Source organism: Cladophialophora bantiana (assembly GCF_000835475.1).
Source record: "Cladophialophora bantiana CBS 173.52 unplaced genomic scaffold supercont1.7, whole genome shotgun sequence".
In the NCBI taxonomy this organism is placed as follows: Eukaryota; Fungi; Ascomycota; class Eurotiomycetes; order Chaetothyriales; family Herpotrichiellaceae; genus Cladophialophora; species Cladophialophora bantiana.
Genome location: NW_015971581.1, coordinates 844,107 through 867,839, shown reverse-complemented (window position 1 = coordinate 867,839; position 23,733 = coordinate 844,107). Strand labels below are relative to the sequence as shown.

The 23,733-nt window shown below is 51.5% G+C and overlaps 9 protein-coding genes across 9 annotated transcripts; 4 read left to right on the top strand and 5 right to left on the bottom strand.

Annotated features, from left to right (window-relative positions):
* Window positions 1-244: 244 nt before the first annotated feature.
* Z519_05314 (uncharacterized protein) lies at window positions 245-1,304 on the top strand (the record flags this gene model as incomplete). Its single annotated transcript, XM_016763055.1, has 2 exons — window positions 245-589; window positions 657-1,304. 2 exons carry the CDS (start codon window positions 245-247, stop codon window positions 1,302-1,304), a joined length of 993 nt encoding a protein of 330 aa, XP_016620668.1.
* A 735-nt stretch (window positions 1,305-2,039) lies between these two features.
* Z519_05313 (uncharacterized protein) lies at window positions 2,040-3,155 on the bottom strand (the record flags this gene model as incomplete). Its single annotated transcript, XM_016763054.1, has 1 exon — window positions 2,040-3,155. The coding sequence occupies one exon, from the start codon at window positions 3,153-3,155 to the stop codon at window positions 2,040-2,042; it is 1,116 nt and encodes a 371-aa protein (XP_016620667.1).
* Window positions 3,156-4,091: 936 nt separating this feature from the next.
* Window positions 4,092-6,542, top strand: Z519_05312 (uncharacterized protein; the record flags this gene model as incomplete). The annotated part of the gene is made up of 1 exon (XM_016763053.1): window positions 4,092-6,542. The coding sequence occupies one exon, from the start codon at window positions 4,092-4,094 to the stop codon at window positions 6,540-6,542; it is 2,451 nt and encodes an 816-aa protein (XP_016620666.1).
* Window positions 6,543-7,023: 481 nt separating this feature from the next.
* On the top strand, window positions 7,024-8,505 carry Z519_05311 (serine-tRNA ligase; the record flags this gene model as incomplete). The annotated part of the gene is made up of 1 exon (XM_016763052.1): window positions 7,024-8,505. The coding sequence occupies one exon, from the start codon at window positions 7,024-7,026 to the stop codon at window positions 8,503-8,505; it is 1,482 nt and encodes a 493-aa protein (XP_016620665.1).
* Window positions 8,506-10,778: 2,273 nt separating this feature from the next.
* On the bottom strand, window positions 10,779-12,084 carry Z519_05310 (uncharacterized protein; the record flags this gene model as incomplete). Its single annotated transcript, XM_016763051.1, has 3 exons — window positions 10,779-11,051; window positions 11,182-11,230; window positions 11,417-12,084. 3 exons carry the CDS (start codon window positions 12,082-12,084, stop codon window positions 10,779-10,781), a joined length of 990 nt encoding a protein of 329 aa, XP_016620664.1.
* A 1,580-nt stretch (window positions 12,085-13,664) lies between these two features.
* Window positions 13,665-14,867, bottom strand: Z519_05309 (uncharacterized protein; the record flags this gene model as incomplete). Its single annotated transcript, XM_016763050.1, has 1 exon — window positions 13,665-14,867. One exon carries the CDS (start codon window positions 14,865-14,867, stop codon window positions 13,665-13,667), a length of 1,203 nt encoding a protein of 400 aa, XP_016620663.1.
* Window positions 14,868-16,978: 2,111 nt separating this feature from the next.
* On the top strand, window positions 16,979-18,049 carry Z519_05308 (uncharacterized protein; the record flags this gene model as incomplete). Its single annotated transcript, XM_016763049.1, has 4 exons — window positions 16,979-17,472; window positions 17,546-17,627; window positions 17,696-17,807; window positions 17,868-18,049. 4 exons carry the CDS (start codon window positions 16,979-16,981, stop codon window positions 18,047-18,049), a joined length of 870 nt encoding a protein of 289 aa, XP_016620662.1.
* Window positions 18,050-19,246: 1,197 nt separating this feature from the next.
* On the bottom strand, window positions 19,247-20,389 carry Z519_05307 (uncharacterized protein; the record flags this gene model as incomplete). Its single annotated transcript, XM_016763048.1, has 5 exons — window positions 19,247-19,386; window positions 19,449-19,641; window positions 19,752-19,846; window positions 19,947-20,044; window positions 20,133-20,389. The coding sequence occupies 5 exons, from the start codon at window positions 20,387-20,389 to the stop codon at window positions 19,247-19,249; spliced, it is 783 nt and encodes a 260-aa protein (XP_016620661.1).
* Window positions 20,390-21,372: 983 nt separating this feature from the next.
* Window positions 21,373-21,771, bottom strand: Z519_05306 (uncharacterized protein; the record flags this gene model as incomplete). Its single annotated transcript, XM_016763047.1, has 1 exon — window positions 21,373-21,771. The coding sequence occupies one exon, from the start codon at window positions 21,769-21,771 to the stop codon at window positions 21,373-21,375; it is 399 nt and encodes a 132-aa protein (XP_016620660.1).
* Between the last annotated feature and the right edge of the window lie 1,962 nt (window positions 21,772-23,733).

The following is a 23,733-nucleotide window of genomic DNA, read 5'->3' as shown; positions in this document are numbered from 1 at the left end:
TAGTAAGCCTGAACGGGCTATCAAATGTGTCAATAATCCTCCAATTCGGGGAAGCTGATTCTTACCATAGCCGTGGAGAGCCTTATCGACATCTGCAACGCCTAACGTGTCCAGGTCGGCGCCAGCATGTGGACGTATCCTCAGGAGTGCGGGTGCTAGAACATCGTTGTGAGAGCCCCTTGAACTTGAGGATTTGGTATTTTGGCTCATTTTGGACCCGTACAGGCAGTTGGCATAGGAAAACATGGCGGCCTCCAAGATACGTTTAGCAATACTGGATGATTACCAGGGGATTGCTGCAGCCAAGTTCTCTCATCTGCAGCCCAAGTTTGAAGTCACCACCTTTTCTGATAATATCAATCCCAGCGGCAAGGCGGAAAAGGATGCCCTAATCGAACGCCTTCGACCTTTCACGGTTATTTCTACGATGCGCGAACGAACACCATTGTCGAAAGATGTGATCACATCTCTTCCCAACCTCAAATTGGTCCTGACTACAGGAATGAAAAATTCAGCAATTGACATGGCTGCCTGTGCTGAACAGAACATAATCGTTGCCGGTGCAAGGGGAATCGGAAAGTCCGGTGAAGTGAATTCGCCGACGTCAATTGATTCCACTTGCAACATTGCTGGGCACTCATCCTGGGTATTGCTAGGAACATTGCTCGCGACGATGCGGCTGTCAAGTCTGGCCTCTGGGAGATTCCTCCGGCTATAGGCTTGAAGGGAAAACATTAGGTCTATTGGGTTTCGGCAACTTGGGTGCCAGAGTTGCCTCAGGAGGTGTGTGGGCCTTTGGGATGAAGATTCTAGCATGGTCTAGCAATCTCACCCAGGAGGTTGCAGAGCAGAAGGCCAAATCGTTTGGTCTTCCCCCAGGGACATTCAAGGTGGCCGCTAGTAAAGAAGACTTGCTCAAGGAAGCGGACGTGTTAAGCATTCACTATGTTCTGTCTGAACGAAGCCGAGATATCTTGGGAGAGCGAGAGCTCGCTTTGTTGAAACCCTCCGTACTCTTGGTCAACACCTTAAGAGGGCCTCTTGTCACTGAGAAAGCTTTGTTGGAGACTTTAAATCGCGGCAGGATCAAGGGCGCGGCTTTGGACGTGTATGAGGTAGAGCCGTTGCCGATGGATAGCCCGTGGCGAACAGCGGCTTGGGGAACGGATGGCAGAAGCCAAGTGCTGCTCAGCCCACACATGGGATACGTCGAAGAAGGAGCCATGAATAGATGGTATGAGGATACAGCGTTGAACTTGGAGCCATGGCTTGAGGGAAAGGATATCCCGACAAGGTTCAACTGAAAATCACTCTCGAGGCTGGATTATGTGAGAAATTCACCATTTTGAGAAAATTTGTTCACTCCAGAATACCGGAATTGGGAAAGAGTTGATTTAATGGTTAGTATGCGAGATATCCGAGACGCCTCCCTGATCGGATATCTTGAGAGTCTCGATTCATTTCGAAATGTCGAAATCAGACACAGATCCAAGATCCCCAAATTGGAGCACGGTTGAACGAAGTCATGCCAGATCCTCTGGCATCTTCGATGGGGTTCGGCCTTGCATGGATAATGCGAGTGGGCTAGGATGAAGGAGGTCCATGTTCAAAGAGTACAGTGGCCTTCTCGAAACAAACTGTAAAAGATATCAAATTAGAATCAAGAGACTAACGTTACCGATCCATGCTCTGGTCTGTGTCAATTAGCGGGAATGAACTCACTTGTTCTCGAAAGACGTGGTCATGTACAGTTCTCAGCAACAAACACCAGCCCCTTACATCGCGTTCTACCTATTCGATATCCTAAAGCGACATCTTTTCAGATTCAAATAAGGTTCACCGTGCACTTGAAAGGCAAGACTAGAGTTGCAACGCTTACAGGCCAAGGAAACTTCCATTAGTACATAAGGCCGAAGAAGCAGTTTCTATAAAGCATGCATATAGTTTGTCTGCCCCATCTATTCGTGTTCTGCAGTGATAGCACATATGTCCGCAGGAAGAGATAGAACCGCAAAATAGCACGCAAAGGCTAACTAGATTCACTTAGACATGTCCACCACCAGCTTTCCGCTTGCGCCTTTGTGGTAGTCCTCCACCAGTTCGTTTAGTTGCTCCAATTTATAGGTAGTTACTTTGGCCCTCACGCCCTCCTTTGCTGCGAAGTTCAACATGGCTCTGAGCTGTCGGTTTCTGCCAACCAAGACTCCAACCATGGAGATGTGGCGAAACACGAGGTCTCGTGGTTGCATATGAAAACCTTCCTTGGGAAAACTAACGGTCACACAAATGCCATGATTTTTGACCAGCTTCATCCCATATTCGAAAGCTTTCTGCGATTCAGGAAGAATCAATACCCCGTCAACACCCTTTTCCCCTTCCAAGCTAGGCTCAGGAGACCCCAAACTTGACACACGAACATCCTCTGCAGATTGCTGCCTTGCGTCAACAATGGTAACACCGTTCCCTAGGGGCCCCAGGTCCTTGACAACATCCTTCAAAAGGGCCAAAGCCGGGTCAGACGCTTCAATGGCTATGACTTTGCATCCCAGCTTAATAGCGAACTGTACTCCCAGGTGACCAAGGCCACCACCAGCACCAGAAATGGCGATCGTGAGCCCTTTCCCACCTCCTGCCTCCATCTGAACTCCCGCTCTCTCGAGTGCATTCCAGATAGTCAGGCCGGCGCACATGAGTGGAGCGGTATCAACAGCCGTCATACCTTCTGGCATGGGAGCGATCTGGCGAGAATCCGCAATGCAATATTCCTGAAAACCGCCATTGGCCGAGAGACCTAGATTGCCAGCTTTGGGACACCATACCCCGTACTTTTCTGGGTCACCGTCGTTATGGCGGCATTCGTAACACGACCCGCAAGGATGGAAAGCCCGACCAGGAACGCCAACTGGCATGCCAACCTTCAGATTCAGTTTCGGTGAAACATCCGGACCCATGGCAACAATCGTGCCAGCAAACTCGTGCGATCCTATCCGGGGTAGGTCTTGCCACATGGCACCAGACGCAAAGACGGCATCAGTGTGGCAGTAAGATGCCGCTCCGACCTTGACCAGAATATCTTGACTAGTGGGGTTTGGCGGTACTGGGACATCTTTGAATTTGTAAGGCGTGTTGAACGCCTCCAACACCTGTGCTCGCATATTGGGATATGGCCTTTGACAGAGGGCCTCACAAATTTTAGACTTGTGCTGGGATCAGGATGGGTTTTTGTGTTCTCTGTCGCCCTATAATTTGGTGCGACTCGTGATATATATATTTGGTGATGTGCCACTCGCGGAAGTGAAGAAGGAGACTGTGGGCAACCCAATGGAGAAGCCAATGGCTTCAGCATCTTACAATCAGAGACGTAGCGTATGTAGGAATATCAGCTACTGGGGGGAGGGAGAGGTATGGAAATCCCGGGGAAGAGCCAGTGTTGGGTAATGTGCGACGTGCATGAACGTGGGATGGATGATTGGAGTAAGGAGGGACCTGATAAGTTGGTTGCTGGAGAGGCCTTGTACAGGTCATCGGGGGGAGAGATGGGAGTGAGGGTGAGACTGGTTGCGCATGTCCCTGGTCAGCAAGGTCCATGCCGATAGTGCCGATGACCATGGGCATTGTTGATAGACGTCTGGATGTGTCTCCGATTTGGAGAAGCGGAGACCCTCTGGGATTGGCAGCCTCGTTGGTGCCCACAGCGCGCTAGGGATTAGCCGTGTTTCCCGGGCTCCAGCAGCCGCCCGCCCGCGCCAAATGCCCCGCATTCCAAACACCCAACCTCACCTTCCAATTTTCATCTTAAAGAATGTAGCTTCTTCCCCGAATCCATTGTCCATTCCCCACTGCCACCAGTGCCATCTCTCCTCGACCAGAAATGCGCGAGCCATGACAACGAATCTCGCCACCCCGGCCAAATCATTCGTGTGTCTCCGTTGTAATCGTGGGTTTGCCCGCCTGGAGCATCTCCAACGCCACGAGAGATCGCGTAAGGCAAACTGAACATAGATGTTTGGATCAATGGCTGACCGAGTTTCGAGACACCAAGGAGAAGCCGTTTCGATGTCCCCGATGTCAAAAGGGGTTCACCCGGAAGTATGCTGCTGCCTCCAAGAGACTATTTTGCCGTTGGCGCGAATGCTGACTTGAGAACAAGGGATCTGCTGACCCGTCATATACGCTTATCACATCAGTCGCCCTCAGAGGCGCGCTCTCAACAAAATCATGTACAATCAAGGCCCGAACCACTGTTGCCAGCGCCGCTGCCTCTGGTGAACTGGACCGAGTACCATTCGGTGCCTACCTCAGTTCTTTCTTCCCAGCCCCATGTGGTCTCGCCTGCCACGCAGTCTCTCGTGAGCGGTACCAGGGGAGAACAGCAGCACATTGATCAGCTCCAACACCTACCTTCGCGCTTCTTCGGCCACCCAAATGACAACAATTCAAGCCAGGGAGTTAAGGAACCTTTCTCCGCACCCGTTACGGATTATTCAATGAGCCTGGGTCTTGATGATGGCGGCTTCGATGCGCTCGAGCCAGCCTATACCCAAGACTTTGCCGCCTTCATGGACAGCGTACCTAATCTCACTCATCCATTCTCTCCAACCTACCAACCCCTGCCGGCGTTCTTTTCGAATTTGGATCTGCCCTTGGCCGGTGTTTTTGAAAACACCAACGATCTCAAAGATGGCGAAAACTCGCGTGACGAGACAACGGCGACTACTACGATACAAGCAACACCCTCATCCCTTGCCCATATAAGGGCCGCTGACGCGTCCATCTCGCGTTTTGGCTCTCGGCTGCCATCCTTGGCTCCCGAGGACAAGCCTCCGCAAACTGGACCCCATCCGCAGGGTCCCACGAGGCTGAACAGTCGCGACTTGTTTATCTCGGCCGAATGTCGACAGCACATAATTGATGAGCTGGCGACATTCTCTGGTTGCATAGATGGAGATTTTGTTCTTCCATCCCGACACGCCTTGTCGCGGCTGATAGGTGGATATTTCAAGAACTTTCATGCACATTATCCCTTCTTCCACGTCGCCACTTTGCGAATGGACAGTATCCATGTGGAATTGCTCTTGGCAATCGCGGCCCTAGGTGCTCGCTACACCAGGGAGCCAGAGATGGGCGTTGAGCTGTTCCGTGTCTCGAGATCGGTCGTCTTGGAGCGTCTTCGCAGACGCCAGCGAAGAAAAGCTAACATGTCTTTGGAACAGAGGGCGCAGAACACTTCTTTGCCCAGGAGCGATACGCGACTTGGCTCCAATTCCGCTACAAATCTAGACTCAAATTGTAAAAGGGACGAAAGATTTTGCGTGGTTGAGATGGTGCAGACTTTACTGCTTCTGATTGCCATTGCGTCCTGGTACAGACGCGAGCCGGCAGTAACCGATGCGTTATCAATCCGGAGTATCTTACACTCGCTCATTCAAGATGACGAGTTATCGCGAACTCACGAACAATCGCCGGAGGAGTGGCGAGAGTGGGTTCGATTTGAGACCATCAAAAGAACCCTCCTGGTGGTCTTTTGTTTCTTTAATATTCACACAATTCTGTTTGACCTACCACCCATGATGCTCGCAAGTGGACTGCGGCTCGATCTCCCGTGCTCTGAGAAAGAGTGGAAAGCAGCCAACGAGCTAGACTGGCGAGAAGCCCGCGCTGAATCGAGGTCGCCTCGTCAAGACTTTCAAGACGCCTTCGCTTGTCTCTTTGCAAACCCAGGAGAGTGGAATGGCTCGACCCAGATGATCACGAAAGGCTTCTCTGCTCTTGGTGGCTGTGCTCTCATTCACGCGGTCATTCAACATATTTGGTTGGCTCGAAATGCGCGACTCCCGGTCGTGCAGGAAGGTTCAAGCAGCCTCTCGGACGAGGAAATGAATGTCTTTGAACGGGCCCTGAAACGATGGGCCATGTACTGGGAACGTGATCAGGAATCATCAATGGACCCGCTAAGTCCACACGGCCCTGTAACATTCACATCGACCGCACTCCTTCGGCTAGCTTATATTCGGCTCAACATGGATCTTGGGCCCGTGAGGTCACTCAGCAGCTGGGATCCGTTTACAGTCGCTAACTCATTGCACCAAAGCCCAAAAGTCCAACGCAGCGACAAAATGACGCGGGCAGCACTCCATTGCGCACACGCCCTCAGTATTCCAGTGAAGCTTGGAATCAACTATGTTGCTCAGACGCAACTGATTCTGTGGTCAAACCAGCATGCCCTATGCTCTTTGGAGTGTGCAGTGCTGCTCGCAAAGTGGCTTGAAGCGGTCACTGTGTCCGATCCGAATCCTCCACTGACGCCCGCCGAACAGAGGGTGCTCGAGTTTGTGGTCCAGCTCGTGGCTGAGACCGAATATAAGATGAGTTGCGACCGAATCCTGACACAGAAGGTCCGGTTGAGTGGCATGGTTGTCAGGCTGTGGGCTAAGCTGTACCAATCGAGCAGCGTGTGGCAGATGGTCAATTTGATCGGAGAATCCCTCAGCATCTATGCTGATCGCCTGGAGGTTGAGCACAAGGGCGAGGCTCGACGCTAAATTAGAGAGCAGGTAATGGGGACCACATTGATAGGTCTGGACCCCGAACGAAATGTGTACAATACATAGGATTTCCTAGCGGCCGTTGACACTCGAATACAGGCATGAGAGCACACACATTGCTCATGTGTCTTTCTAGGAGCGTCGTCGAAAGGCTGTTGGCAGGTAATAACGCTTGCCTCTTGAATCTGCATCAGCAATTGCTAGACTTTGCCTTTACCACTTGCAGCAGGCACATTAAAATCTGAGATATATGAGTCCGATCCAGACAGAGCACGGTAGTTCGTTGCCCGCTCCTTGCCAGCTCTTAGAATTCACAGGGCTGTGTGGTGAGACCGGCGACCATACCTGATTAGGATGTGGGCTTGGCCGCATCTGTCCTCAATTGAAGCTGCGGAGAACTTTTAGAAGCGCGTCAACCGCGTTTTCTTCGCCGTCGCATTTTCAAAGGTTTGCTGTATAGCCAACGCTGCAAGCTTTGATGCCTAGGAAAGCCCTCGAAGCCAGGGCGTTTCTGCTTCGATGCAGAAGGGCATACTGCACAACGAACCCCGTCTACCAAGAATTCCGACCAGCAACTGCGCCGAGACAATATCCTCCTCTCAGCCAGATTCGAGACAATGTCGAGCTCTACGAACGAAACTGCCTGGTGCGAAATTATGGCAGCCATCAGGATATCCCGAACCGAGTGGCGGATAATGTCAGAAAGATGAGAGAGCTCGATCAACGCATGGTCGGATCCCGTCATACATTGAAAGAGCTGCAGAAGCAATTGAATGCCACAAAAGGAAACAAGGCGGATATCGTGTCGCAGATGAAATCGATCAGGCCAGAAGTCGACGCTCTTCAAGCTGAGCATGATGGATTAGAACTTGAGACACGTACCATGGCTTTGTCATTGCCCAACCTGACATTTTCAAATACACCGACCAGTGGTGAGCCCGGATTACGATCCTACATCAACTATGACCCAGATAGTCCTCCGCAGTATGGCCCTTCGGCTGATCACTCAATAATTGGCGAGAAGCTTGGTCTGCTCGACTTCGCATCGTCCTCAATGACATCTGGTTGGGGCTTTTACTTCCTGTTGAATGAAGCGGCTTTACTGGAACAAGCTCTAGTTCAGTACTCATTATCCGTCGCCATGAAACGGGGCTGGTCTGTTGTCTCCCCTCCGTCCCTCATCTACTCTCACATGGCCACTGCCTGCGGTTTCCAACCTCGAGACCAGCACGATGAACAACAGATCTGGCAAATCGCGCAGCCTGAGAAGGATGCGGGGAAACCCACCAAGAGTCTTGCTGCAACAGCCGAGATTCCTCTCGCCGGAATGTATGCCTGCAAATCCATCCCTGCAGAACGTCTGCCTATCAAGCTTGTTGGATCAAGCCGCTGTTTCCGCGCCGAGGCTGGTGCTCGCGGAGTTGACACCAAGGGTCTGTACCGTGTGCATGAGTTTACGAAGGTTGAGATGTTCGCATGGACTGACTGCCCATCTCCCAGCAGCAACAATGGAGGCTTAATAGATGAGGCAAGCTGGACAGAGCATTCAGGCCAACTTCTGGCGGAAATGGTGGAAATACAAACGGAGATCCTGTCTTCACTTGGCTTACCCTGCCGAGTCCTTGAGATGCCGTCATCTGATCTGGGTGCTAGTGCGTATCGCAAGATTGATATCGAGGCAATGTTCCCCTCGAGGAAGAAACGGGACGAGGGATGGGGCGAAGTTACTTCCGCTTCCATTTGCACAGACTACCAAAGTCGCAGATTAGATACGAGGATCTTGGAGCCTGATGGATCGAGAAAGAAGTTCGCGCACACGGTGAACGGGACGGCCATAGCAATCCCGAGAGTTCTTGCTGCGATCTTAGAGAATGGCTGGCGTGAGGATGAAGGCTGCGTTGTTCTCCCCCAGGTCCTGAGAGAGTATATGGGCGGTTTGGAGAAAATTGGACCTCGTTGAGCTTGCACAGTCTGGGTCGTGATACGGGAACATGGTTGCACCGTTCATGCAGATCTTGTGCGCTCTTCAAAGCAAGCTCAGCAATCGTCTTCTTCCGAGGATATTCGCTCAGTGATAGAGGACGCCGCCTCCATCGAGCACCGTCCTGCTCGCTCACAAATATTGAATGGAGATATTTGGGTTCCCCCTGGCTAGGTATTGCTAACAATTTTTGCGCCGACGACGCCGGGTGGGCGTCGTTGAAAGCGTCATCATGCGTTTTGTCGTTATCCGGCTGAAGACTTTGAAGCAAATGTATATAAATCCCATCTCAGATATGAAAGAAAAAGAGAAACCCAAAAAACCCAAAATCGTGTTTGCAAGCCTCATATCTGCAAAGTCCTTCCTATCTATTCAGACCGTGTCCTTCTCTGACTCGCTCTTATCGTCCCTCTTCGGTATCATCGCCGAGCTCTACATTGTGGACCCAGACATCTACAGTCTGTCGACGGCGATGTGGTCGACCTCAACTCTGGTGCTATTGGGGGGCCGGTCTTCATCGACGTTCAAATAACAAACGGGTGGTCAATGAGACTGCAACGCTTAGGCTTGAGCTGCTGTGGGGGGTTGCGGTTGCACAAAAGAAAGAGACAGATAATAGACAGGTGGTTGTCTCCTTTTGTATAGTGTATACTGACTGATAGCTATTCAAGTGAAAGACGTTTCTCCTAGGAGGACGCCGTCGTCCCGAAGACGATCTACAGTCTGCTTTTGCGTCGCCTATTTCGTCGATTTGTGAAGACCCAGATCGGGAGGGTAAAGGTCCACCCTTGGGATATTGTCATTCGCCGTGAGGTTCACACCTAGACGGTGTCACTCACTCGTCGATCCACGAAACACCGATCAGGAGCGATAGATTCACTTCTAGACGGCGGCGTCACTCAGTTCGTCGATCCATGAAAACACCGATGGGGAGCGACAGTTTCACTACCAAACAGTGGCGTCACTCGCTTCGTCAACCCACGAAACGCTGATTACGAGCGATACATCCTACAGCACGACGGCCGGCATGACAATGCTGGGATCGGAGCCCATTCCAAATCTTCGACCAATCGACCGTCGTCGTCGAGCAAGGTCTCCGCGGGAAACCAGGGCCCGGACCTGTTCTCCCACCTCAGTCGCAGTCGCCAAGCAGCGCGGCGGGCTGCGTCGTCGAGATCATGCAGCCCGACGCGGGTGGAGTCTCCCTGATGCAGACGTATGAACCTGGAACCAAGCGAGAAGGCAAGCCGGGCGTGGCAGTTCGTGGTGGCCTGGGTGGGACATGGACGGCGCGCTCGATGGGGGGTGCAGAGGTAACGGCGAATGCTGGACAGGGGGCCGGTGAATTCGGCCAGCGATGGCAAGACGTCAAGAAGGGACGTGGGGGGACGGCGACGTTTCTGTTTTTCTTTTTTGGACACGCTGGAAACACGGTGTCGGCACTGTCCTTTGAGACGATCCGAGCTCATCCCTGACTGGCAGGATGCCGCGTGTGGGTGCTATCCTGTAAGTCCTCCTCCTGCGCCTCTTGCTCTTGCTCCCGCTCCCCTGGTGAAGAGGACCGGCGTGACGAACTCAACGGGCGAGACTGGAAAATAAGTGCCGAGTGCCTAAAGGACGCGGCTTGCCATGTACATACATAGACCTATTTGCCCAATGAGAGAGAGAACCTTGGGCGATAGTATTGCCCAAGTGAAGCGCGGCCGGGGGTACTGCCCGTTTCGGCCACAGACAGGACTGAGAAGGGGGCGAGGGAAGGATGGAGGCGATCAAATAACATGGCCTTGTGCACAAGCAGTCAAACAAGCAGCGTTCGTGTGGACATCAAGCACACAACTCGGCCAGTAGTGACTCCGACATACATACGTGCATCCATAGAGAGTGATATAGGTAAGAAAGGAGGTATAGAGGGAGGGAAGTGCATTATTCTCGCTGCATATATGGATTTCTTCTCCTGTTGGACGATGCCAACCCCGTGCACAGACCACAAATTCGAATTCCTTCGCTTCAGCTTCAGTCAGTCTCGAGGAAGCTCTCCCTGGACGTGCATTGGCAATTCCCCGTTCGACGCCCTGATGACGTCTTCGAATCTGTAAAATGGAATTAGAAAAGAAAAAGGGGAATTGTATCGGACTAGTGATATTGATCCTTTCTTCTTCTTTTCTAGATTTTCCTGGTGGGTGGGGGACTTGAAAACTACTCATACATGGAATGGAAAAAGGAGGGTGAGTAAGATGGGAGGGAAGAATAACTCACGCAGATTGAAACATGATATACACCATCTCATCATTGTACACGTTGCGCGAGTACTCGGCCTCCTCGTGAGCGACCTTGATGGTCTTGGTGCCCCTACCCGCGCACGCGGCGTCGGCCAGCAACTGGGCCTGGATGCAGCGATCCATGGCGCCAAAGAGGAACGCGGCGCCGTCGACCGTCTTTGCCACCGTCAGGTGGCCGTGGTTCTGCAGGATCACGCCCTTTGTGTTACCTAGAGCGGCGGCGATGTGGTGGCCTTCGTCCGCCTTCTGTTGGTCCGCTGTCAGCACTCTTCCATCTGGACCAAATAAGATGGACAGATGGTGTTTTTAAGAGGGATAAAAGAAGGGTCGCTAAGGGACTGAATGAGACTTTCAACTGAGGAGCGCAATGACATACGAAGGCGATTCCGCCAAAGCCAGAATAGATGCCGTGGTCTTTGTAGAATCTGATATTATGAGTCGATATTAGCATGTGCTTGGCTAGTCGCCCAATCACCCAGCCCGAATGTAATGGTCTCAAAAGTCGAGAAAAGCAAGGAAAGCCAAGTCGGGCCGTCCGGTCTCTCTTCCACATACCTTTTCCTCCACGACACTCTTTCAATTTTGTCACGCTTGCTGAGGTTGACACTTACCGACATGCATCCTGGTTAATAGGTTCTATGTGACAGCCAAGCGCTGAAAATGCCTTACTTGGCACGCTGTGACAGTGAACCGCGGCCACGACGTCGGGTCTGGCCTCATGCACCGCGCTGTGAATCACCCACCCGGCTGGATTCACACTGTGCATGTTCCCGCCCTCGACGATGTCGCCCTTGGGGCTCATCAAGACGAGATCCTCGGGCTTCATATACGAGAAGGATTTGCCGTGCGGGTTGATCCAGAAGTGGTCCGTGAGGATGGGGTCGCGGACCGTGACGTGTCCGCCCGCACCCTCATTGTTGTACCCTTGGTACCCCAGCCAGCGCAGCGCCGCGGCATGGTGGAGTTTGCGGAACGCCCGCTCGCTCTCCAGCGACTGGAATTTCGGGTAGCGGATTCGTTTCACGGGCGTCGCGCCCGTCTCTTGGTACGCGCCGTAGGTGAATTCCGGGGAGAAATTCGGTGGGTCTTTGGGGCTGATGATGTTGTGCGTAGCAATTGCAGCTGGCGTTGTCCGGGAAGTCGAGATCGCACGAGTTGATTGGTATGTATTCGATTGTAGAAATGATGATGTGGTTGGGTTTACAAGGAGCTTGGAGACATGCCGAATTTTGGTATGTCTCCGGACCATTCTCAATGCAATCGACACGCCTGAAGCCATTTTGACTATAACTGTGAAAAGGCTACTTCAAGCAGGCACTGTCAAGGGAAGATGAGACCTGTCTGTTCCTTATCGAGACGATTTACCTCGATGGAATCGTAAGGCATAATTCAATGTTGGAGATACCAGACCCCAAAGAGGAGTCTCAATGCTGTCGCATTAGTCTCCGCAGACTTCGGGGTCGTTGATGTTGCGGGGAAGAGGCGGGAATGGTGATCGATCCCGAGAAAGCCTTCTCCAAGACTGCCGGCCAAAGTCTACTGGAAAGAGATTATCCGAGGTCGCAATGTCTGGCAGTGATTGATTGATCACCGCAAACATACCAAGACAGTAGTAGCGGCGAAGTCATTGGACAATGCTGTTCAGTTTATGGCGCATTGCCGGCTTGACTGGGGCACAGGGGTTCAGCCTCGTCGGTGGAGCCCTTTGCCAAGCACGCATCGACCCGAAGACGAGCAAGACGAGGTATGAAGTACTCCGTAGCGGCCTTGAATTGCCAAAGCTGCCCGGGAAGGAATTGATCTACATAATGTATGGAATAAGGCTGGGTTGTGAGGGCCCCGTAAATGGATCGGAGTTTGTGTCCCAGTCGATGAAAGCATGTAGAGGCAACGATGAATCAATGACCGAGGAACCATGGAGCAGCAGTAGAAGACTTCTGCAACTTGATATATAGTAATACCGGGTGGCCCCTTGAGACAGGTACACCTACTGAGTGTCCGCTATCTAGTTTCAGCGAGTTATCAGGTTTCACTGCAGTACTCAGTGGATCCAAGAAAAATCCACTGGATAGAGAGTAATATCTTGGGGCGTACGTACTCCACAAAGGCAAAGGTATTATGGGTTTGTTTTGCAAGAATCCACCGTTTGAGATTCACGGATGATGACTCACCAAGAATTTGCGGATCGACCACAACGTATTGCTGAATCATGCAATCTCGGTCGGTCAGAGGTGGACTTTGTCGAGGTGTTGTCCTCATACTGCTGGTGCTCGAGCAAACATATTCCTTTCAAATCCGGGTGCTTTTTGCGGGAAGTCGCTTGGCAAGCACTAGCTGGAGTCTGTGGATCGTTCTCGGGACTAGTGGACGTGGTTGTGTTGTTGTGAAACGGCAGCCATACTCTGAAGGTAGGTTGTGCGGGTAGTTGTGACAATATCTCGCAGTCTTCCTACATACTAGCCCAGTCCTTGGCAAACCGTCCGGACTCGACCAGTACCTCGACCCAAGTCCAGAAACATATACCTTGTCGCAACCACCCCACCTGATCTGTGATGTACCTCTGATGGCGCGTCGTAGGGCAGATGAAAATCATGGTCCAGAACCTCTGGGAACTCTTGGCTCGAGGACGTGAAGAAAGCGCCGATGACACAATCTTACCACTCAAACAAATCGAATGGACGAATGGACGACTTGAGTAGTGGTTTGGATCCGTCTACCAAATTGAGAGCGAAAGAATCTGCGTGGGGTCGTCATGATATTCAATTATTTTTCTTCGCGTAAAAGCCGACAAGAACCGCCCTGAGAAGAGTAATTCTCCTATCCATGCGCCTCTGTCCTGCCGAGGCTTAAAGATCGGATTTATCCAAATGCTCTCAAAAATAACCAAAGACCTGCACTGCTGAGGAGCGGGATGGTCAGATTGTCATCCCAGCCCCACAGATCTATCAACTCGGAGATACTGGCGATAAGCCCTGTGCAAATACTCATAACCGCGAGTGCAGCCTCACCGACAATGACGCCCTGATCTGGGCCCCAGCCAAGAAGCTCCTTCACCTGAGTCGGGAGAGTCAGGCGGTTTTGGAACATGTAAGGTTCGATCGGGTCGTCATCGAAAGGGCCGGTTCTCGGAGCCAGATAGCCCCAGAAGAAGAGAGCCACAAGAACACCAATGACGAAGGCGGCAAGGGAGCCTGCTAGGGACTTGCCCTTCCGGAGGCGAATGGTATAGCGTCCATACAAGCGACCAAAGGTGCTGGCGGCTGTATCACACCAGGACAATAGAAGGATCGACATGACGCCAATGTCTTTCGGAAAGAATCGCAAAGCGACGTATGCACCGACCAAATACCAAATGACGCCGTTGTATCCGTCCACCTCGGTCTCACGCATCAGAGCGCCCAGGACTGAGATGTAGAATCTATTAAATCGTTCTGAGTGGTGGCGGAGGACGTCGGTCGGGGCGATTATGGCGAGTGCGCCCAGCAGCCACGGTGTTATAGCCCAGGTCTGTACACCTCTCATGTATAAACGAAGCGTGAAGAACCCAATTGAGACGTGGAGGACCTTTCGGGGAATTTCATGCTTGTGGATCAAAGTTCGGTAATGGCGGTGGAGTGGGATCAAGCCGAGGGGCGAAGGTGAGCGGGAGAATTCTCGCCAGGATTTCTTGACTCGGTCGTAGGGTGAAAGGTGGCCGTTGGATTGTGGGTATGGAATGGTGCCATTTGTGAGAGGCTCTGATTTAGTAACGGGCTTTATCGACGTAAGACCGCTCATGCGTCTCCTCTTGCTGGCGTTTGCCGAGCCATTCATGCGCGTGGTGGTGGTCAAGACAGGACTCCTGGAGCGCGCTCTGGCACGTTTCTCCAAGCTCGAGTCTGAGCCAGAGCCATCCTTCTCTTCATTTATGGGATCTGGTTGGGGGGACCGCTGGCGCTGGGCTTTGGCGGCCGAGCGTGTGACCGGCGCGAAATAGGAGTCCTGGCGCTCGGAGGACTCGGAAGGGGTGGGGGAGGGCGAGATAACTCTCGGAGTGGGAGGGATAGGGTATGGATAGGACATCTGGAGGATTTCAGGCTGGCCGACGAGGATCGAGGCTGGTAGAGAGGTTGCAGGTAGGCAGCAGGGCGTGAGATGGAAATTTCTTACAGCCTGCGCACCGCACCAACGGCGGTTGGAGCGAGGATGGGAGCGCAGAAGCAAGTAGAACTGGAACAGTCAAATAGGCAGCATAGTGAAGAAGGGCGGGAAACCTTGCGTAGCACAGTCTCTTGAGCCCGGTCGCAATCCTGGAAATCGCAGGATGGCGCGGAGGGCGTTGCGAAGGGATGGGATCTTGTGCCCTTGGATAAAGGGAAACTGGATGTGGAAGGCGGACATGGGACATGTGCAGGCAGGCACAAAGCAAGCCACCCACCACTACCGCAGCCCACCAGCCTCACCAACTATCCCACTAGCCACACCTCCACCACCAACTTCCACCGAGATTGCTTTCGCTTATCAAGGACTCGGGACAATCGTCATGCCGATTTGACTTTGAGATGCCATCACTAAATGCCCATTTAGGGTTTAGTACGTTTTACGTCATGCCAATGTAGCCGTTATAAATCTTGGACGGCTCATCCGTCGACCATGGTTCATCAACTCCCCCGTCCTAGCATCAGCTACCGCCCGAGCGCCCAATATCAACAGGTCCATGGCCCAAGAGGACAGAGTATTCCGTACATCAGCCGGCTAAGCGGGGCCAACAGGGCTGATACTCTGCATTTCAACTTTGTGCATTAACAGGAGACGATCAGGCACTACGCATTGCTGAGTGGTGGCTGAGTAGGTGTCTGGCTGAACACAAGCCATGCGAAGCTGCTGAAAATGATGTTCAAGCAACGAGCTGTCCTGCTCGGCTCCTGTATGTGGGTACGTCACATTGGATACTGGTCTCTCTTCCATCTCAGAGCTCATCTTGTTGACGCTGAAGACACCCTTCAGTATCTGGCTCTCTGCTACTATTAAGATTCCACGGCTGCTCTAGGATAGTCCGTCAATCTGCTCCGCGGAGTGATTTGAGCTTGACACGCTTCCTAACACGATACGAGAAGCCACTGCTGTGACAAGCAGACTGCATTATTCACACCTCTGGATCGACTCCCTGTGCGTCGTGCAGGACTCACGCGGCGACTGGGCGGCCAAGTCGCAGGATATGGGCTCCATATATCGCAGGGCGAAACTCATCATCACTGCTCTAGGAACGCCCGACAGGCTACATGGCCAGGTCATGAACAGAAATCCTTTGTGCCACCAGGACCTCAACTTTCGGCGTCGTCAAGACGACCACATGGTCTCGTTAGCCCATGATGGGAGGCCTGGCTTTAGTGCTTGATGTAGCCGCTCTTTCCCTTGCAGACTAGGGACTGGCCTATTCAGGCACAGCTTCCTGCTCCCAGAACGTTTATGGTTTCGTTCTCTTTTGGGGGGTTGCAGCGGGTATCTCGTGACAATGCGTCGAATATGAAGCCGGCGAAGGTCTTTCGTTTTGAAAAATCAACCAAGACAACGTCTCCGCGCACCGGAGGAACATCAAAGCACTGGTGAATCTAGCGCTCGTTTCTTCGACATCTAACATCTGGGGGGTTGAGAACGTGATTACCTAGGTATGCATTAGCCGTTGCCGAGGATTTCTGGGGTGATAGACCCCATTTGACTCTTCGAAATACGAACAAAGCGGAAGCGAATCCCGCATAAAGAGGCAATCGGTCATCCTCCAAATCGACTGGTGATCCTCAATAGGCTAGACTCGGCGTTTGGACTCCGCCCATCTTGTCTTCTTGCAGACGACGCTCCTCACTCCCGAGATGCCCTCCAGCAAAGTGCTCATGCGCGCACACTCAGCCGTTGGAGCCGAGCAATCACCTGCCCGCACGAGCGTGCGATGCCTTTGTGCTTTAGCCTCTACTTGTAGTGACCCTTCCCCGCATATTCGGCTAACCTCTGGTGGACCACCCACGTCCCCGCCTGGGATCAAGAGTAGAGTGTTAGAAAAGGCGGACGTTCGCGCGATGCATTAGGACCTGTCTTCGCGTTCCTTTTACCTTTCTGCTCTTCATTCTTTACCGAGGAAGCCGATCAACATCAGGACCACTTCAGTTTCGAACCAACTGCTTCGTCATCAGATTGCTATGGCTCAAGCGCAGTATCGTGGATTACCAGGGTATGTGATACTTTGTCCACTGGTTGAAAAATTGTTCACTGAGTTCCACAGCGTGGCCCTCATCACGGGCGCAGCAGCCGGTATTGGCCATGCTTGCGCCAAGGTCTTTATCGAAGAGGGAGTAACCCGCCTCATCTTGAGCGACATCAACTATGAAGCTCTTGTGGAGTCAGTCGAGGAGCTGAAGTCGCTGAATCCCGCCGTGGAGACTTGTCTGGTTAAGTGCGACACATCATCCGAAGAACAGGTTGAGAACATGGTCGCTGAAGGTGTCAAGAAATTTGGGGCTATCCACTATTGCGTCAATAATGCCGGCGTTACCAGCAGAGTCCGAACCAAGACTCATTTGCTTGAAACTGAAGAATGGGACCGAGTCCAAGAGGTCAACTTACGGGGCGTCTGGCTATGCCAACGAGCCGAGTTGAGGCAGATGATGAAGCAGGAAGCTGACTTGCCCATGAGGTGTGTATAGTATTTCCATGGTTACAGCTCGAAGGCGGTCAGAGCAACGAAATCCGAGGCTGATGCTGCTTAGGACCGGTGCTCCCCCACAACGCGGTGCAATCGTCAACATATCATCCTTATTTGGTCTCATCAGCCATCCCACGGTTGGCGCTGTACGTGCTCGACCGTTATCCTGCGCCACTACGAGGCTGCAGGTCTTGGCTAACTTCTTTGACCTTAGTATTCAGCAGCGAAAACAGGCGTTTTGGGAATAACCAGAACTGATGCAGTCGCATATGCAGAAGACGGTATACGCGTCAACTCAGTCTTACCCGGTTTTATCAAGACCGCCCGTAAGTTCCTCTGCATCCCCCTTTCCCATAGTTTTTGGGGCTGACCGGTACCTTCCCTAGTTACGCAAGAATCAATCAGGCGTGGGGCAAACTACAACGCCCTCATCAAAACAATTCCAATGAACCGGTGGGGTCTTCCCTCAGAGGTGGCTCAAGCTGTGGTGTTCTTGTGTAGCGATAGGGCGAGCTTGATCACAGGAGAACAACTTTCTGTTTCAGGGGCGAAAGAATATGCTTGTTAAAGAGAACCAAATCGTCCAGCTCAAAAGGGTGATATAGCAAGAGGTCTCTAGTGACGATGTCTTGTCATGAGTCCTGGAAAGTGCGAGCTGAGGGCGATTTTCTACTGAAGATCTAGGCCTGACCGACTGGACAACGTATGCTAATTGAGTACAAAAGCAAGAATCTGTTGGACGGAGCAAAGTACAGTCAATAGGACGAGCGTGCTTTTCTCATCTCTAGCTTGCATATAGGATCGATGGAGCAATCGGCAACATTAACACCCGAAGCAAGACGGGCGAGTTCTTGAGTGAAACGTTTGGCGACATTCGACACGCAACGAGTGGATGAGTGAATGCCAGAAGCAAGAGAACCAATAGTCACTGCAAAGAGAACAAAATAAATGCATTTGGAGTGTATAACAATGTTCTCTTAACCATCGTGCTCCGCCTCCAAATCGAATGAGGCTGATAACCATGATACGGCCGTTGCAAGTAATGACTCTTGTTCTTTGCTTGGCAGCAGGTGATAGCATTCATTGCGAGACTTGGGAATGGAGAGCACAATTCGCTAGAGCTTCATAGCCCTCGGTCACTTTGTAAAATGGCCAGTGCGATAGCACGATTGCTGTAAGTTTTGGATGCTCCTCGCACACTTTGCCCAATTATGCACCTATCTGACAGTCCTCGCAGCGTTGTCGATTCCTCCCAGAGCACCTGTAGCTTGTGTATATTAATCGAAGTCTCTCAGGAGTTCGTCGATCAATCCTCCTTCATCTGCTCCTCTGGCTTCGTATGATTGAGTACATGTACTTAAGCTACTCAAGCACATCTACTCTGAGCGCAGATGCATGCCAGGCTCAGTGAGAAGTATCTGAAACTAATTGCTAGCTGAGGAGGCCGGTAAAGTCGGTTGCTCGGAAGCTACATTTGACCCCTCTGCTATCACTCTGCCATCAACTACTAAGTTGGTGGTGGTGATGGCGGCGGTATTCATGCAGAATCTTTCGTCAACTGCAGGCCGCACTCCATTCACCCTCCAGCAGGATATCTGCAGAATGCCTCGGGAAATGTTTCAAAAACATCGTTGTGACTTCCTCAACAGCGTCTGTGTAAAGTTCAGGACAAAAAAAATCACAGCGCTTTGTTCACTGGTATGCATACCTCTCCGTTACTAGCCATTGACCGTTCTAGGCTCCAGTCAGCACACGGAATGCTCCTTCAGCCAGCTTGGGGATGGGGGATTGGGTTACCCTGTGCAGTGAGGGACAACACTTCCTGGAGCATCTTCTCTCTCGTCCGTGTTCTAAGCCCTTCGACATCTGCAGCCGTAAAATTCCTGGTATCAATCGGTTCCATGACTGTGTCAAATTAGCAAAGAGTCTCTGAAGCTCTTTCCTATGGATAAGAGCTAAACCCCGACCTTTCACCAGAATCTTCCCAGGACGGAGAGTCTTGCTTCGCTTTTCTGCAATATCCGCGTAGTTGCTGGCCACAATCGGAACAATAGGCACTTGGGCTTGTACGGCAAGGTGGAATGCGCCCTTTTTAAAAGGTAAAAGGTTCGGCTTGAGGAAGAAGGAGCGCTCGCCTTCCGGGAAGATGAACACTCCATGCTGCCCACACTGATCTTAGCACCCAAAGTCCCCAAAAAGGTAGATAGCTACCGATAAAGTCATTGGTATAATAGATTTAAGGAATTTCGCGGACACGGACTCGAACTTACTCTACGTCGTCTGAGCTCGATGGCCGCTTTCTTGAATGCATCGATCGTCGACTTGCTGTTCTTGAAATCGACGAACAGAGTCTCTGTCGCACATACTACACGGACGCGAGATCATTCAGAATAATCAGTCTCTTTGAAATAGTGCTTCTAGCCTTGAACTTCTGTGATTAAGTGAAAGGGGTAGTGGTGCCTCACAAAACCATCCGATAATCGGCACCGCCTTCAGATCACTCTTGGCTGCCAAAGTGCAGTACTTAGGGATGATCCCGGAAAAGATGAAGATATCGAGCTCGCTAGCACGTCAAGAAACACAAAAAGTGGTCAGATTTGTCGCCATTAAGAGATGAATATGAAAATAGCGGGGAGACGACAAAAACGAACCTCTGGTGATTGGCCACGAAAACTGCTTCCCTCAGTTGCAGCCTCTCTGCTCCCTCCACCACCTGCACTCGGATCCCGGTCGTCCAACGCACCAGGCGATAGAACAAACGCCCAGCAATGCTGATGCTGAGAAGACTTTTCCCCCACGGTCGAAGGACGACTGCCAAGATCAAACCGTAACTGACGCTCACCATGAGGAAGAACTGTGTCAGGAACATCTTTCTATAGTAAGAAACCCTTTGAAGGAAGGCCTCCATGATGAATGGAGTACAAAGAGCGATCAGGAGCTGGAAAAAATGAGAGTAGGGCAAGCTAAAATGCTAATTTCTCCTTCCTCTTGTGTAAATTCGTAGGCCACTTTTCTGAAACAACAAAACAAACGGGGCCAAAAAGGAAAGAAGCTGCTTCAAGCCGGAGATTGAGGTGTATTAACGGCATTAATATAGCAGAGGTAGACGCGGATGCGTAACTGTGTTCAGCTGACCTGAAGTCCGGGAAGTGGTCTGACAGACTGCGCAGCGCTCATCATGTGATTACCTTAAGGCCCTCCAACGCATTAGATACCACGCAATTAAAGTAGTACTAGTTAGGAAGACAGAAGTCAGCAAAAGACAATCAATGGAATGTAATTTGTTCGAAAAACGAGGCCGAGGGTAGCAAAGAACTTGAGATGAATAAACGCTCTGGATCGCCTCACAATCCACGTTCGACGGAAAGTCTCAATCTCATCTTGTAGCACTCCAGGACGGCCCTCTGTAAAGCTTTCACGGATCCTCGGCAAGTGTCGGCAGAAACTCTCTCTCCACGTCATCAACGTCTTGACATAGTGTGGCCCAATGCTCGAGACAGACTCGATCTCGAGAGCTCCTCGAGAGCCGGCATGAAGCGAGGAGGTCAAGCGGTGGATAGAGGGCAAATAGCCACTGGGAAAAATGTAGGTGTCAATGAAATCGTCCAAGTTCGCTCGAGAGTCATGCAGCTGAACGGCTGGCACTCCACCTAAGACAGACATAGAACTCGGATATGAAAAGGACGCATGGTTGTTCGTACCTCGTTAATGATTGTGATTCCTTGAATACCACTATCCCCCCTTTCGGTTTTAGGAGCCGCGTGATGGGGGCAAAAGAACGTGTCCATATACTTCCTTACCCACATGCTCTAGCATCTCCGCGGATATTACACGGTCGAATCCTCCCTCTGGTCGCGGTGTGTGGCGGTAGTCGCATAAGAGGAAGTCGATCTAGTCCGTCAGGCCTGCGCGCCGAATATTCTCCTCTGCGAGCGCTTTCTGTTCCTTAGATAGGGTGATTGCAGTGACTTGGCAGGCTGTAAGTCTGACTCTTTCGATGGCCAAAAAATCCCATCCGCCTCCAATGTCCAAAACATGGTCTCTGGCCGAGATCTGCGCTTTTTCAATGATATTGTGCGCCTTCCAGCACTCTGCAGACCCTAGCGACTTATGTTGATCCCCAGACCAGAGTGCACACAAGTAACTCATGTCTGAAGACAGAAATGCCGCGAAGAGCTTGTTCGACGTATCGTAATAAGGAGAAGCATTTCGAAGCGTATGCTTGACGTCGCTCGTAGGCTTAACCATCAGGCGAGGGATGGGGGAAAAGCTGCAACCAAGGGATCCCATGGCCTAGAGTCGCCCAATTTTGGATATAAATCTAGATAGTGAACAAGACTCTCCTCTGTGAGTAATAGAAGCCGCAGAGTTTCGTAGAATTTACGAGGACGTTCGGAGAAAAGATCAAGGTTGTCGCACTCCAACTCTCGTCACATGCATGCCTCTGCGAAACCCACATCCAGGTTCAACAGTAACGCGAACCAGACCTTCTGGTCAAATACGACAACCGATACCTCTGGGACATGTTGGTCTTCGCCTTTGCGGCTCACGCCAAGCTCTTTCCATTCGCCGGGAGAGCGGTCTTTAAGCGCGAGCTTCAGACGCCCGCCCCTCGTGCGACTCAGCATCTGCAAGATCAAACGGCACGCGTACGGAGTCAGGAAGCTGATAACGAACTCAGCCAACAATCCCATTCCAAAGTGAACCTTTCAGTGAAATCTTGGATTGGGACTCCGGGGCCTAAGTCTGCCGAGATGGCCATGGTTTACCTATATTTGAGATTCACCAAGACCGACATCAGCTAGAACTGTTTTAGAATCGAAACCCTCTGCTCAGGCGGCCTGAAATGCGGAGTGTAACAATCAGTGCTGGTACTTGCTTTGGTAGCTTGAGGACATCAACGGGCCATTCCAGATCGACGTGTTACACAGCATCCGACTAGGCTCAATCCAGTCCGTCTGACACACCAACACAAACTGCATCCGCAAAACTCTGGTAGATTTTCTCCCTCAATAACCCCAAACTTGGTTCATTTCCACGGAGACAACACTTCACGCGATTAATATCCAAGATGCCGGAGGCCAAAATCTCCAACAGGAACGTTCCAATCTGGGAAATATGATCACGCCAATGCAGCCCCTCAAAGTCTTAACCAGGATCTCTGGGTCTTGCATCAGAGCGATGTTTCCTTTGATTAGGTATCATGCCGGAGACTAAACTGACTATCCTCGATCATGACGATAGGTTTATTATGTTACCGACCTCTTCTTCTCCTGCCTCGGGCTCTTCGCGTCGCGTAGCGTGCGGCGAACGGAGTAAACATGTTCGATACGGTAATGGCCTGGTAAGACGCCTCAACGGCTTATTTTATACATCAATGGCTTATTTGGGATGCATTTGCTTTCGTTCAGTTTTGCGTCTTTTCTCTTGGGATCGTTAGCAATTCCCAGTCCTGGGCTCTGCGCGGTTTCCTCGTTTCTCGATTGAGAACCAGGCCAGATCAGAATCGGGAACTAGCGACAAGTCGTCGAAAGCAGTCCCTATTCCTGGGGGCCGCACGGTGGAGGTCAGCGTGCACCTTGCCTTCACTCCTATCTGCATCTTCGCTTTCATTTCCCTGCTTGACACGCTCATTATTGCGTCTGTTCTCCCAACAATCTCCAAAGCGCTGAATGCGTCGAGCTTGGACGCCTATTGGTGTAGCAAAGCGTTTCCCTTTTCCGAGACAATCGCTCAAGCCTGGTACAGTGCATATTCTTTCACTTTCGGGCTCAAGAACTGCCTCTTAGTGGCACAAGGCATTTTTCTCATCACCAGCGTCATATGCGCTAGTGCCCACAATATTAAATAGCTGATAGTAGGACGTGTGCCCAGTAGTATTGTCACGAGCCCACCGTTGTCCCCAAGTACTCTACGCCCTCCACCCGAATCGGGTGGACGGTATAGAAAGAAAAGGATAAGGCAAAGGACGATTGAGGCACAAGGCTATCGGTTAACGCTGCCTTACCCTTTTCACGTGACAGAAAGAGGGGAAGCTATAAGAGTCTCCTCTCACCCGAATCGGCTGAGAGAGAACTCTTCCTTTTTCTTAAGCGTTGAGTCGTTGTCAATAGGACTACGTGAATAGAATAAGGCATTTAGCTACTCTAATTTCTTTGTACCTACTGCGTTGCGTAGGTCCCTGATAAGTATATATTCGCCTATAGTGTGCCACCGTCTAAAGAGTGAACCTTGTACTAACCTCGAGTTCCT